Raw genomic sequence first — 13,754 nt, forward strand, 5'->3', positions numbered from 1 at the left:
TTTTCTTTTGAGTAAATTCAAGTCCATTACAAGGGGAATTAGGGGAGGGGGGGCTCGAACCCTAGACCTTTACCCTATTGGTAAAGACCAGGGGCGGATCTAGGGGGTGGCCATGTATGCCATGGACCACCCTAAATATAAACAAATAATTATTTATATACATATAATATTGGATACCTCAGTGGTAAAGTAGTCCAACTTTTACCCTAAGGTCAAGGGTTCGACCCCCAGGAAAAGAAAGCTATTTTTTGCTGACTTTTTAATTTTTTGTGATTTTTTTTCCTCAATTTTCGTGCCCTCCCAATCCCAAATCAATTTTTTTATTTTATTTTTCCTCAAAAGTTCTTCTTACCCCAATCAGCAGTCAGCACCTTCCCCTAACACTTTTTTTTTCCTCCAAAACTTTTTTTTCTCCAAAACCCTCTCTTTTATTTTCCCAAAATTATTCCTATCTTCTGGAATTTGTGGAAGACAACATATAATTCAGTGGATTTTCGAATTCAATTAAGGGAATCCCGAGAAATTAAAAGCAAATCAAAGGAAAAGGGAGCTAGGGTTTCAATTGATAAAGAGGTAAAATTGTTAATTGACAGCCGATTCGGTGGTTTACGGCTATTGTCTCAGGTGGTGGTCACCGAATTTCAGCGATAAGTCAAGTCTGTTGTTGAAACTTTAGAAGTCGATTAGAGGTAATTAGACTTTGAGTTTCAATTTTTATGATTTTTTCAGATAATTTGTGCACCATCAATCAAATTGTTTAATTGATTTTATTTCATTTATTTTACAGTATGTTGTTCAAGTTCTTTACGCCTATCCCTCGATTTTCGGAGTCTAATAATTCTACTATCGGAAATGAATCAACAATTGAAGCCTCTCCAATTCTTTCTACAACTGAGGGACCATCCGGAGAACCTTCTTCTACTCCTTCATCAAGTGATCCACCATCTTCATTTAAGGTATTCAAAAAGGGGGAATATTTGGAGTTGGATCCTGGCAAAAGAACTCCAATTCTTGATTATCATCCAAATGATCAAGATGAGGTGAGAAGAGCTTATCTTGTAAATGGACCTACAAGACCCGATATGACAGATTATCCTCCTAGAAAAATTGGGAAAAGGAATCGTTCTTTTAATAATAGTTGGTATAAAGACAATGACTGGTTGGAATATAGTATAGAAAAAGAAGCTGTGTTTTGTTTGCCATGTTATTTGTACTACAATGGTACAAGTAATTCTGCATTTGTGATTGAAGGTTTAAGGTGTTGGAATCTAAAAAACAAGTTGAATACACATGTTGGTGAACTCAATAGTCATCATAGAAATTGTGTCAAAGCATGTGCGAATCTTATGAAGAAAAATCAAAGTATTGAGTCTTCGTTTGTAAAGCATAGTACAAAAGCAGAAGCGGATTATCTTGTTCGTGTAAAAGCATCACTTGAAGCAGTCAAGTTTCTTGTCAGAGGTGGAATTGCGTTTAGGGCACATAATGAGGGGGAAAATTCTATTTATAAGGGCCATTTTCTAGAATTTATCGAAGCATTGGGGAGAAACAATGAGAAAATAGCAGATGCATTTAAAAGTGGTGGAGGAAATTGTAAGATGACTTCTCCTATTATTCAAAAAGAACTTGCAAATGCATGTGCCGTTGAAACTGTTAAAAAAATAGTTGAAGAAATTGGAGATGGTTTCTTTAGTGTTCTTGTTGATGAGTCCGGTGATTGCTCTGGTAAAGAACAAATGGCAGTAGTTGTGCGTTTTATTGATGATAGGGGATTTATTGTCGAACGATTTATTGGCATTGTTCATGTTGAGGATACAAGTGCGAAAGCGCTTAAAGATGCTCTTGAAACTTTGTTGTCGGGATTTGGATTGTGTATATCTAAAATTCGAGGACAAGGATATGATGGAGCAAGTAACATGAAAGGTCAATTTGGTGGATTGAAAACCTTGATTCAAAAAGAGAATCCACAAGCCTATTATGTGCATTGTTTTGCTCACCAACTTCAATTGGCTCTTGTTTCAATGGCTCGGAAGCATGAAAATGTTGATTGGTTTTTCCTTGAAGTGTCTCGTATTGTAAACTTTCTACGGTCTTCTAACAAACGACAATCTTTACTTCGAAAAAAACAAGTTGCTCATTTTGCAAATCTAATTGAGGATGAGTTGGTGGAAACGGGTACCGGTTTGAACCAAGAGTTGTCTATTGCAAGAGCGGGTGATACACGGTGGGGATCTCACTTTCGGACTCTTAGTAGGTTGATTGATTTGTTTACTCCTATTATTGAAGTGCTTGAAGATTTGAAAAGTGATAGATATTCAAAGGGTGAACCAAAAAGTTTATTATTTGTCATGCAAACTTTTGGTTTTGTTTTTATGTTGCACTTAATGGTTGAGGTTTTGTCGTTGACAAATGATTTGTCTCAAGCATTACAAAAGGGAGATCAAGATATTGTTACCGCCATGCAACTTGTCCAAGTAAGTAAGAAAAGGCTTCAACAAATGAGAGATAATGGGTGGGATGCATTTTATGAAAAAGTGGTGGATTCTTGTGGTAATCTTGAAATTGATGTGTCCAACATGGAGTCAAGGTATGTGAAAGGTTATAAATCCAAAAGACTAGCTCCGTTATTGACAAATCTCAATTATTTCAAGAATGATTGCTTTTTACATGTCATAGATTTTATAATGAAAGAGTTGGGTGATCGATTTACACCGGAAAATGTTGAGTTGTTGAATTGTGTAGCATGCTTGAATCCTTATTCTTCTTTTCAAGATTTTGACATTAAATCACTTGTGAGGTTGGCAAGATTCTACCCAAATGACTTTGAGAATGTTAGTGATAAGGAGTTGTCTAGCCAACTTGAGACTTATATTGAGTGTGTCAAGATGGACGATAATTTTTCCAAGTTGAAGGGTATTTCGGATTTATGTAGGACTCTTGTTCGTACAAAAAAACACAAGACATTTGGATTTGTGTACACACTTTTGAAGCTAGCTTTGTCATTACCGGTGGCCACGGCAAGTGTTGAGCGAGTATTTTCTGGCATGAAATATGTGAAGAATGAGTTGAGAAATCGAATGGCAAATTCATGGCTTAATGATTGCTTGGTGGCATTTGTGGAAAAAGAAGTGTTTATTACAGTCGATGATCTAGATATTATCAAGCGCTTTCAAGCCATGAGTAAGAGGAGAATGCATTTATAGTTGAACTAGAAATAAATTTTTAATCTGAGTTGTAATTGAAACATTGTTATTCTTTAAATTTTTTTTCTATGCGGCATACCCTGAGTTTTTATGCTGGATCCGCCACTGGTAAAGACTAAGTACCAACTCTCCTAATGAGAGTTGGTTCTTTACGCATCCGATCCCTCAAGGTTTATATAACATCTGAAAACATCCTTGTAGCTCATTGGATGACAAGGAAAGATTCCCACTACAACAACGAAACTTGCATGGGAAGTTTGCCTCACAAGCAGTGGCGAGGCCAGAAAGTTTGGTGAGGGGGACTTAAACACACGGGGGTTCGGGGGTAGCGCCCCCGAAAAAAAATTTGCTGCCAAAGAAATTTGAGATAAAAATTTGATACGAATTTTTTTTCCTTCACTTTCAGAAGATAATCCAAAACGAATTGCAAAAGCTAAATTGCTATGAAAATTTAAGAAACATGAATATCAAGTCGATTATCAAATTGACACAATCGACTTCTAATTGATATCCAATCTGAAAATTAAGATGAGAGAGAAGTTGTAAAATGCTAAACGATTGTCGGTGGGTGGCAATTTAACCGCTATTAGTGTGACTGTGGGAGAGAACAAAGTTTTCTTTTTCAAGAAACGTAACGAAGTTGAAATAGAAGATGAGAGCAAGTCAAACATCGGGGGCTTTGAGTAAGTGGACTAAAACTAAGTGGGCTTAAATAATAGGGTAAATTACAAACACCCCCCTGAGGTATGGTCAAATTACAAAAACACCCCTCTTGTTTGGATAATTACAACCACCCCCTCAACTCCTCAAATTTAGTGGAATCTTCGAGATTATATGGAATATTATCACTTTTGTAGCCGTTTTATCCCATTCAAACTCTACATTATGAAGCAAGATGATCATAATATGTGATTTTTAGCTTGTATATATTAGTTTGTGGTGCATCGGAAACTGTATTTTTACACAAAACGAGTACAAACTAGAGCACATTTCACAAAATCTAGATGATTATGTTCAATTTGGCACCATAAGGGTGGAGGTGTAAGAAAAAATCATAGTTGAGGGGGTTAGATGTAATTATCCAAACAAGAGGGTTTTTTTTGTAATTTGACCATACCTCAAGGGGGTGTTTGTAATTTACCCTAAATAATATAATTGAATAAACTAAAAAAATAAATAGGATATATATATATATATATATATATATATATATATATATATATATATATATATAAATAGGATATAATTGAATAGGCTAAAAATATAAATAGAATATACATGGGGGTTTTTGAGTAACTCCTAACTTCCTTCTCAACGTGCAATCTTCTTCGTTGGATCTTCTTCTTCTCTTGATCATATATTTCAGAAGTTGAATCATAGATGAACAGTTTTTAATAACAACATTACAATACAATATTATTATAATTTCAAAAATAGATATTATAACAATCTTGGAAGAACATTATTAAATTACAAGCAATATTAATACCACGTTTAATATTAAAATTGAGTCATGCAACATTGACACTATTTTTAATTTTATATTTTAATATATATTCGGCTCCACAGTGATATAATTCTGATTTCGCCAGTCTTAAAATATTAAATGAGTACTTGATGACGCAATTTTAATATTATACCACTATAATCCGTCAATGTTGCATGACTTGTTTTCCAAATCTAGTTATTACATCATTATGTGTATTTATGCATGTTATTCTATGAAGGGGCCTTTAGCGATAAACCCATTGGATGAATAATAAATGGTGATACATCCAACTCTCAAATCTTTCTTTGTGATAAACCCCTAAAAATTTTAATTCCAATATTACCCTTCTGAAATTATAAAATCTCCTATCCAATAATTAATAATTCCACGTATCTCGCATTCCTTAAATAATGCCAAAATAATAGTGATTTTTTTCCAACTCAATATCCGAGTTCCTTAAAATCAGCCAATTAATTAAAGAAAAAAAAAATAAAAAAATTAGCTCAATATTCGAGCTCCATAAAATCAGCGCTCCATAAAATTAGCCAACAAATCCAAAAAAAATATGCTTCATCACATACAAAATCAAAAACCACTAATCAAAGCTTTTCAGACCTAAGTTTTTATATTTTTATTTTATTTCTTTTATTTTTTTATTATTTATTTGTTTTAATATTTTTTTTAATATTTTCTTAAATTCTTTTTAAACGAAAAATTGAAATTTCCCCCGACAAGTTTACTAAGCTGAATATGACTATAGTTGAATATGACTATTGCCTAATATGACTGTATGTGACTATATCAACTGTAGTCATATTCTTTCTTTATTTTGCCGGTTTTTGGATTTTGAACTTTGAATACCTGATTATATAGTGTAGTACAGTCATATTTACCAAATTACATTAAAAAAACGAAGATCGCCTATTATTTACGAAAAAAATTGAATCAATATCCACACAAAAAAATCATAATTTTGAAGTTTGTTATTACAAGTCAACTTGTAGCCACACAAATATATCGAAAAAATCACATGTATCAATTTTTCTACTAAAAACAACCAACAACATCATTGTAAATTAGAATAAAAACCTACAGATCTTATATATGACTATGTACGGCTACATATGACTATATATGACTACATAGTTCATTCTCTCCAATTAGTCTGTTGTTCGACAATTAATTCGAGAAAAAAAAATATCAATTAACCATGACTGTAGTCATATTAAGTATGTATTTATTCAATAACAATGAGTCCAATGTGACTCCAATGTGACTACACTCCTAGTCTGTATATATATATTGTTCCAACCAAGCACTCGAGAAATTCAATTTTCTTCTCAATTTCAATTCCTCGAGATTTCACATTTGCATCTCTGGATTGTCGAAGAGGGATGTGTACGAAGATCTTGCTCCATCTGCAAATTTTCAGGGGTCGCCATGGTTGCCAGTAATTAATTGGCTCAAGTTTTCTACAGATTGAGTTCTCATAAGAGATGTTGAAAATGTGCGAGAATATATATATATATATATATATATATATATATATATATATATATATATATATATATATATATATATATATATATATATATAACCTTGAGTATAATCAATCGTTATATATTTTAATACCTGTAAATTTTACAGGCTTGCATTGAGCGAAGAAGTCTATGTCCCATCAGTTAGTCAATTATCGTCCCAACTTTCTTTGCCTCGATCGTACGATCCACTTCAGGCAGATAGAATGACCATTGATGAGTGCGTTGAGAGTACAAAGGTACGTTGATTCGTCGAACATATATCTGATATATTCTTAATTAAACAAATATAATGCTTAAGAATCGATTGTTGTATATATATTGTAGGTATGTGTTGGATCCGTACTGGCGAAAATTCTGGAAATCGAGTCGGCAGCTAATTGGTGGTATGCTTCATGTAAAAAATGTGTGAGGAAGGTCGAACCTGTCTCAAAGAAATATTGGTGCGAAGAGTGTGACGGGTTTGTTCCTGTTGTACCAAGGTAATTATACTTTGATTTGGTAATATTTTACGAAACCTTCATTCCTCTTGGTATTCGAAATTTGTATGTAAAATATATATTTTTGTACAGGTTCAGAGTTCAAGTGAGTGCCATTGATAGTACTGGATCGACTTCATTCGTAATGTTTGATCGTATTGTCATGCAATTAATTGGAAAAAGTGCTTCAGAACACCTAGGTGGTGCATCAAACAAGGTATTATTGATGTAATAAGTTATGTACATTTAAATCCACATTTGGCTAATAACCATTTTATTTTTTTGTAGGGAAACCATAATTACGGATGTCCTACAGAGATTAATGCTTTGATTGATAAGGAAATTCTATTCCAAATAGAAATTAGTTCCCGAAATATTAAGTATTGGGGATGGCACCATAGGTGATCCCAATGACGGGGTGGTCAGCATTGAAATCCCTGATGACTTACTCATAAAAGAGTCACCTGATCCACTTGCTTCAATTGTAAATGAGACATACCCATCATTTTTAGAGAATATGGATGATATCAGTTATTTGCAACACAGGGCCATACTGGCTCCGACAAATGAGATTGTTGACGTGGTAAACGACTACATGCTATCGTTGGTTCCTAAGGAAATGAAGACATATCTCAGTTTTTATAGTACATGTTCAGCAAACGGAAGCATTGACAGACCTGATGATATTCATACGCCCGAGTTTTTGAATACCGTTAATTCTTCTGGTCTTCCAAATCACGAATTAAAACTAAAAGAAGGTGTTCCGGTCATGTTGTTGAGAAATATAGACCAATCTTCAGGTTTGTGCAATGGCACCCGACTGTCAATCACAAGATTAGGAAATCGAGTCTTGGAAGCGAAAATTATATCAGGAACCAACATTGGTCATAAGGTGTTTATTCCACGATTGACTCTAACGCCATCCGATAACAGGATTCCTTTTAAATTCCAGCGTCGACAATTTCCTATCATTCTTTCGTTTGCAATGACGGTAAATAAAAGTCAAGGCCAATCTCTTCAACACGTGGGTATATATCTTCAGAAACCAGTGTTTTCACATGGACAATTATATGTTTGCTATCTCAAGAGTTACGAGTCGAAGAGGCTTGAAGATACTTATTTGTAACAACGACGGGAACACCTCAAATACTACTACAAACGTCGTTTATAAAGAAGTTTTCCAAAATCTGAACTAAGTAAGTTATTTATATATTTGGTTAAATTTATATATGGATTATTTGTCTTCAAAGTTTTATAAATGAGCTTTGTAACATTTATTTTCAATTTATAAAAAAGTAATTTTTTCTTTCATTTTGTCCTACGCTGCAGGTGACATATGCTCAAGAGTTGAAAACAACTACTCTGTTGGTGGCCGGATTAATTCTTTGGTGGATAGAGTTTTATACTTTTATTAGATTTTCCAGTAAAATATTCAATATATAGTTTTTATTAGATTTTTCAGTTAAATAGTCAATACATTTTTATTTCTGTTTGTTTTAATGATTGTTATGTTTGTTTGTTCAATCCCGTGCATCGCACGGGTCAAGTTACTAGTTTATAATAAATATTAAATGGATGGACTTATTGGTGAAAGAAATATAAACCCTAAACCTAAAATAATAAAGATGCTTGATTGTTGACTTATGCACAAAAACCCCAAATAAAAATTGTATATATAGTTAAGAAAACTTCCGTTGTAACTAATCAGATTAGTTTTAATGAGAATCGTCTACTTCATCTTCTTCCTCTGAATTCTCTGTACATCCATGGCTTTTATACTTTATGATCCTCACAATCAACAAATCCTCATAGAAGTAGGACTACCAATACCGCCTAACACCGATAGCCATCAATCAACCAAATGTCCCTCACCAAGTTTTGAACCCATTGACATCCTAAAAACGGAGGTGTAAATCTGATGCTCAACACTCTAAACGGAGTATTGCTCCAACCCCATTCCAAATGAGAATCTTGTCATGGAACCATGGTTCGCCGGAACGGAATGGGAATGGGAATGTTGCCCTCCGTTCCAGAATTCGTAACCAGAATGGTTTTTTTACAGCGACTCATTGGAACGCCGAGAAAATGATGGGATGGGCAAGATGGAGCCACGAAACAGCAGCTACGCAGTCGGAACGGTGCCGAAATAGGAGAAAAGAATTTGAAAAAAAAAAAATACCAGTTTGCTAATTTGACTAGAAAAATAAGGAAAAACAACATAAAAGAAAAAAAGGAAATAATAAGATGGTGATGGCCACGTTGGAGAATGGAGATTCCCTTGAATCACTAGTCACGAGTGTTTGGCCTCACTCTTCTTCAATTATAGCTTACACAATTCCACCACTCTTCTTTTTCTCCTTTTCTTTTATTTTTTGAATAAACAATTATTTGTCTTCACACTCAATATTAGCATAGCCATGCACAGATGCACTCCTATCGGCTATCACATCTAAATATATATCATGCACTGACTTCAACTTTTATCTACAATACATAATATATAAAGAGGCAGTGGAAAGGCACTAGAGAGCAGAGAGCAAAGGAGAAAAATATAAACAAAGTCATTAAAAAGAAACATTAAGTGTTCAATCATCAGATCATCTATTCGTAAAAGTTATAATTTGATATGTTTATAATTTTTTAGTTTATAATTATATAGGTTGCTAAAAGATTGTAGTGTATAATTTATTAGCTATAGTAATGTAGTTTTTGTAATTTATAATTTAATATAGATAGTATGAAGAAAGAATAATTTTAAATATTACTAATAATTAATTAGTGTTTGGCTCTTATGGCACTCATTTTTCCGCAATCATGTAGAATGGGTCCAAACCTGATATTGGTTGGGATTTCGCCGATATGGTTGGTGACAATCGAAAGAAAATCAAGTGCAAATTTTGTCTGTAGTTACTACAGGTGGAATCACAAGATTAAAACATGTCCTCCTCATGTGTCTAGAATTACTACACATCCAATTATTTATGAAGTTTTTAATTATTATATTTATATTTCAACATGGTTGTAACGTCCAAGAAGATATGTTGTTTTAGTCTTGTTATTCCACCTGTAGTAACTACATGAAAAAAAAAATTCACTTGATTTTTTTTCGAGTGTCACCAACTATATCGCCGAAATCCTAACCTATATCATGTTTTAGACCCATTCTACATGCTTGTGGGAAGAAAAATACAATTAGAGCCAATTACTAATTGATTATTAGTAATATTTAAAATTATTCTTTCTTCATACTACCTATATTAAATTATAAATTACAAAAATTTATGACTATAACTAATAAATTATAAACTACAATCTTTTAGCAACATATATGATTATAAACTAAAAAATTATAAACATTTGTACCTTTACGAGGAGAAAATCTGAAGATTACTTAACTTTTCTTCTTAATAACTTTGTTTATATTTTTCTGTTTTGCAATCTGCCTCTCCTGTTCATCTCCAATGCCTCTCTATATATTATGTATTGAAGATAAAAGTTGGAGTCAGTGCATGCTGTATAATATTATATTGGTTCTATTATTGAGTGGGACTGGGAGACATCAGGGCCGGTCCCAGGGTCCCGGAGGCCCGAGGCGAAAATCGAAAACGAGGGCCTCTTAATTACCAACCTTGTTCTAACTTATCAACTCATTCTTCAACCACGAGTCCATAACTTCATTTTCAACATATTTTTTGCAAGATTTTTTTTAAGCATAAAGCTATTTTTGTGATTATTTCCTTTTTTTTTAATATCCCTGACTCAAACTTTTGTTAGAGATACTCAACCTATAAAATTAAAAAAAATGTACAATATAATACTAAAGAGCCAAATTATTAAATTCAAATACACAATAAAAAAAATCTAGGAATAAAATGAAAGAACAAAGATAATTATAGACAAATTTAATTAATTATCGAGATTTACGACAATCGTACAAATTATATTCGTCTTTTGTGGTGTATTATGCTATGTTAAAGAGTTTCAAAATATGATAATTTTGTTTTAAAAAACTCAGTTATTTACTTACCATTTTGGGCCCTTTAGCATATGAGAATTTTGTTTTAAAAAACTCAATTATTTACTTACCATTTTGGGCCATTTAGCTTAGCCAGTCCTATATTTTTCTTATTTATATTTTGGGCTTTATTACCTTGGCCCATAAGAGTTGGGCCCTTTAGCATATGAGAATTTTGTTTTAAAAAACTCAATTATTTACTTACCATTTTGGGCCATTTAGCTTAGCCAGCCCTATATTTTTCTTATTTATATTTTGGGCTTTATTACCTTGGCCCATAAGAGTAAAAAAAGAAAAAAAAAAAAAAAAAAAATTATTGTCTTAACCAGGGATCGAATGCTTGACCTCCACCACCAAATAGCATTACTTTTGCCCACTGAGCTGAAGAAAACTTATAAATGAAAATGTACATGTATTTATATATAGATAATTTACGAAAATTTGAGGCCCTAATATTTTTCGGAGGCCCAAGGCGACGGCCTTGCTCGCCTTGGGCTTGGGCCGGCCCTGCCGAGACATAGGTGTGACAGCCGATAGGAGTACATCTGTGCATGGCTATGCTATTATTGAGTGTGAAGACAAATAATTGTTTATTCAAAAAAGAAAAAAAAGGAGAAAAATAATAGTAGTAGAATTGTGTAAGCTATAATTGAAGAGTGAGGCCAAACATTCGTGAATCGTAATTCAGGGGAATTTTCATTCTCCAACTTGGACACCACCATCTCATTATTTTCTTTTTTTCTTTTATGTTTTTTTTCCTTATTTTTTTAGTCAAATTAGCCAAACTTGTCTCTTTTTTTTTTCAAATTATTTTCTCCTGTGCCGGCGCCATTCCGATCGCATCGCGGTCGTCCGTGCCTTCGTCTCGCTTATCCCACTGTTTTCTCGGCGTTTCGGTGAATCACGGTGAAAAAACCGTTCTGATTACGGATTCCGGGATGGAGGGCACCGTTCCCGTTTTGTCCCGGCCGTTCCGGCGAACCATGGTTACAACTTACAACCCAAAAATATTTATAGTTCTTGACACAAAAGCCATTCAATAACGGTTTGTGTCCGTTATCCAAAATATCGATTTTATTTTACTAACCACGTTATTGTCTTGGCTCTTAAGAATGCAAGAAGGAAGCACCTTACGACTGCATGCGGATGCTTCTTGAGAACTTTTGGAGTATATATGTTGCATCACTTCAATAAAGTCGTAGTTAACTTTTGTTATCTGGAGCTTAGTAATTTAGCTAACGTAGTTGCAAAGAAAGGGATTTTTATGCAATGGCGAATCCAAGAGTTTTACTAAGGGTGTTCGCAATTGAACATAACAAAAAATATGAATAAGATTGAATAAAAATGGTGGACCAAAGGTTAGAAGGGTTCAGGGGCAGCGCCCCCGATTTTTTATTAATACTCTATAGGTAGACAATACAAATATGTAAACAAAATTAAAACTAAAAAAATTGTTTGCAAATTTCATAAGAATTTTGGAAAGATTTTTTTTTTTGAGAAGAAAAAGCTTGCAATTTTATTCAACGTGCTATTCGGCAGATATAATGTTACATATTGTAACAGGAAGATCCTCAAGAGCATAATTTTCCAGCTTCGACAAAGCTGCTATTTCATGAGCCACTTGATTTGCCTCTCTGAAAATGTGTTGTATCTGAAAATGCTCGAACCACCCCCTCTTCCGCTTAATATCCTCAATAATATTCCCGTTCGTAGCTTCGGAAATTGCAGGTTCACAGACTGCACAAATAACCTCCATCGAGTCACCTTCAATTACAATCCTTCTCCAATTATTTGTTCGAGCCATTTCGACTGCCATGAATGCCGCTTGAGCTTATGCCGCTGTAGGATCCAGAGATTGTTTAATGCAGCGAGAGTTCCATCCCACACACTCACCTAAGTTCGTCCTTGCGATAACTCCTATCCCACATACCCCATCTACCTTGTTTATGGCCGCATCGAAATTTATTTTCACAACATTCATTTCCGGTCGAACCCAACTTACAGCACCTCTGTTCGTTCGAATGTTTGAGTTCAGCACTTCTGCTGTAGCATTCCACAAATCATGCCAATATTTAATAGCAAAATTCACTGTTTCCTTAGCTGCCATGTAAATGCCTTCGAACAATCTTTTATTTCTCGTATGCCAGATCGCCCAACACATAACTACACATTTTCCATGAACATCCTTGCACGCTTTCGCCTTAATTTCCAATATCCAATTCATGCTTTTTGGAAAGATTTGAAAACGTTAAATGAGTGATAGAAGTTTGCATTTTTTGAGTTATGCAAAAAAATTAGCGGTGTATATTTCCAAGATAGATGGAAATTTAACAAAAACTATTAAGTAGTGCTTAAACGAAGGTCGAACACTGGACAAACTAATGTGCAAATAAAACTTTCTACCATTTTATTTATTAAATATGTACCCAAAGCATGTCAATATTTTTTAATTTGTAAATGTTGTATTTTTTTATAACTGGTGCTTGAAAGTGTTACAAATGATATTTTAAGGAGATACGTGTTACATATGGTATACTTTAGGGGTGTAAAGTGTTTTAATCCTATTTTATTAACAGTACACAATGTAACCATGCTACATAATATGAATTAAATATCGGAAAATTAATGTAATTTCACTCGGTATTTAATTATTTCCCACTATTTCATGTATTAGTACCAAGATTGAACTCATGCAGTATACATAGAAACATGTTTGGAAAAACAAGTTTGATTTATCTTTGATCAATCCCTTAAATAGTTTTAGGTATATTTTATTTATGGTTGGCTCAATATCATGATTATATAACTAAAAAAATTACAAAAATAGATATATGGAAATATAAATTAAAACTAAATTTATTTTCAAAACACAATCTAGATTTCATATGAAAAGTGAACATAATCTATAACTTGTTTCCATGTTATATGTACAAGAATTGGAAACATAAACATAGCAATAAAACTTGACAACCAACTAACTAACTTTAGTTTGAACCAAGTAAAAGATGCATGAAGCCGAAACCAGATTCG

The 13,754-nt window shown here is 33.4% G+C and overlaps 1 protein-coding gene and 1 pseudogene across 2 annotated transcripts; both read left to right on the forward strand.

The window, feature by feature from the left end:
- The first annotated feature begins 403 nt into the window (after positions 1-403).
- LOC105974521 (uncharacterized) lies at positions 404-3,312 on the forward strand. The gene is made up of 2 exons (XM_012999637.2): positions 404-689; positions 788-3,312. Exon 2 carries the CDS (start codon positions 789-791, stop codon positions 3,201-3,203), a length of 2,415 nt encoding a protein of 804 aa, XP_012855091.2. The 5' UTR covers positions 404-689; position 788; the 3' UTR covers positions 3,204-3,312.
- A 2,774-nt stretch (positions 3,313-6,086) lies between these two features.
- LOC105974523 (uncharacterized) lies at positions 6,087-8,247 on the forward strand (annotated as a pseudogene). The gene is made up of 6 exons (XR_016030099.1): positions 6,087-6,142; positions 6,340-6,469; positions 6,558-6,712; positions 6,803-6,926; positions 7,068-7,905; positions 8,039-8,247. The product of XR_016030099.1 is annotated as an uncharacterized LOC105974523 (transcript).
- Positions 8,248-13,754: the final 5,507 nt, after the last annotated feature.

This window comes from Erythranthe guttata, chromosome 2 (assembly GCF_056151865.1).
Source record: "Erythranthe guttata isolate IM_541 chromosome 2, IM_541, whole genome shotgun sequence".
In the NCBI taxonomy this organism is placed as follows: Eukaryota; Viridiplantae; Streptophyta; class Magnoliopsida; order Lamiales; family Phrymaceae; genus Erythranthe; species Erythranthe guttata.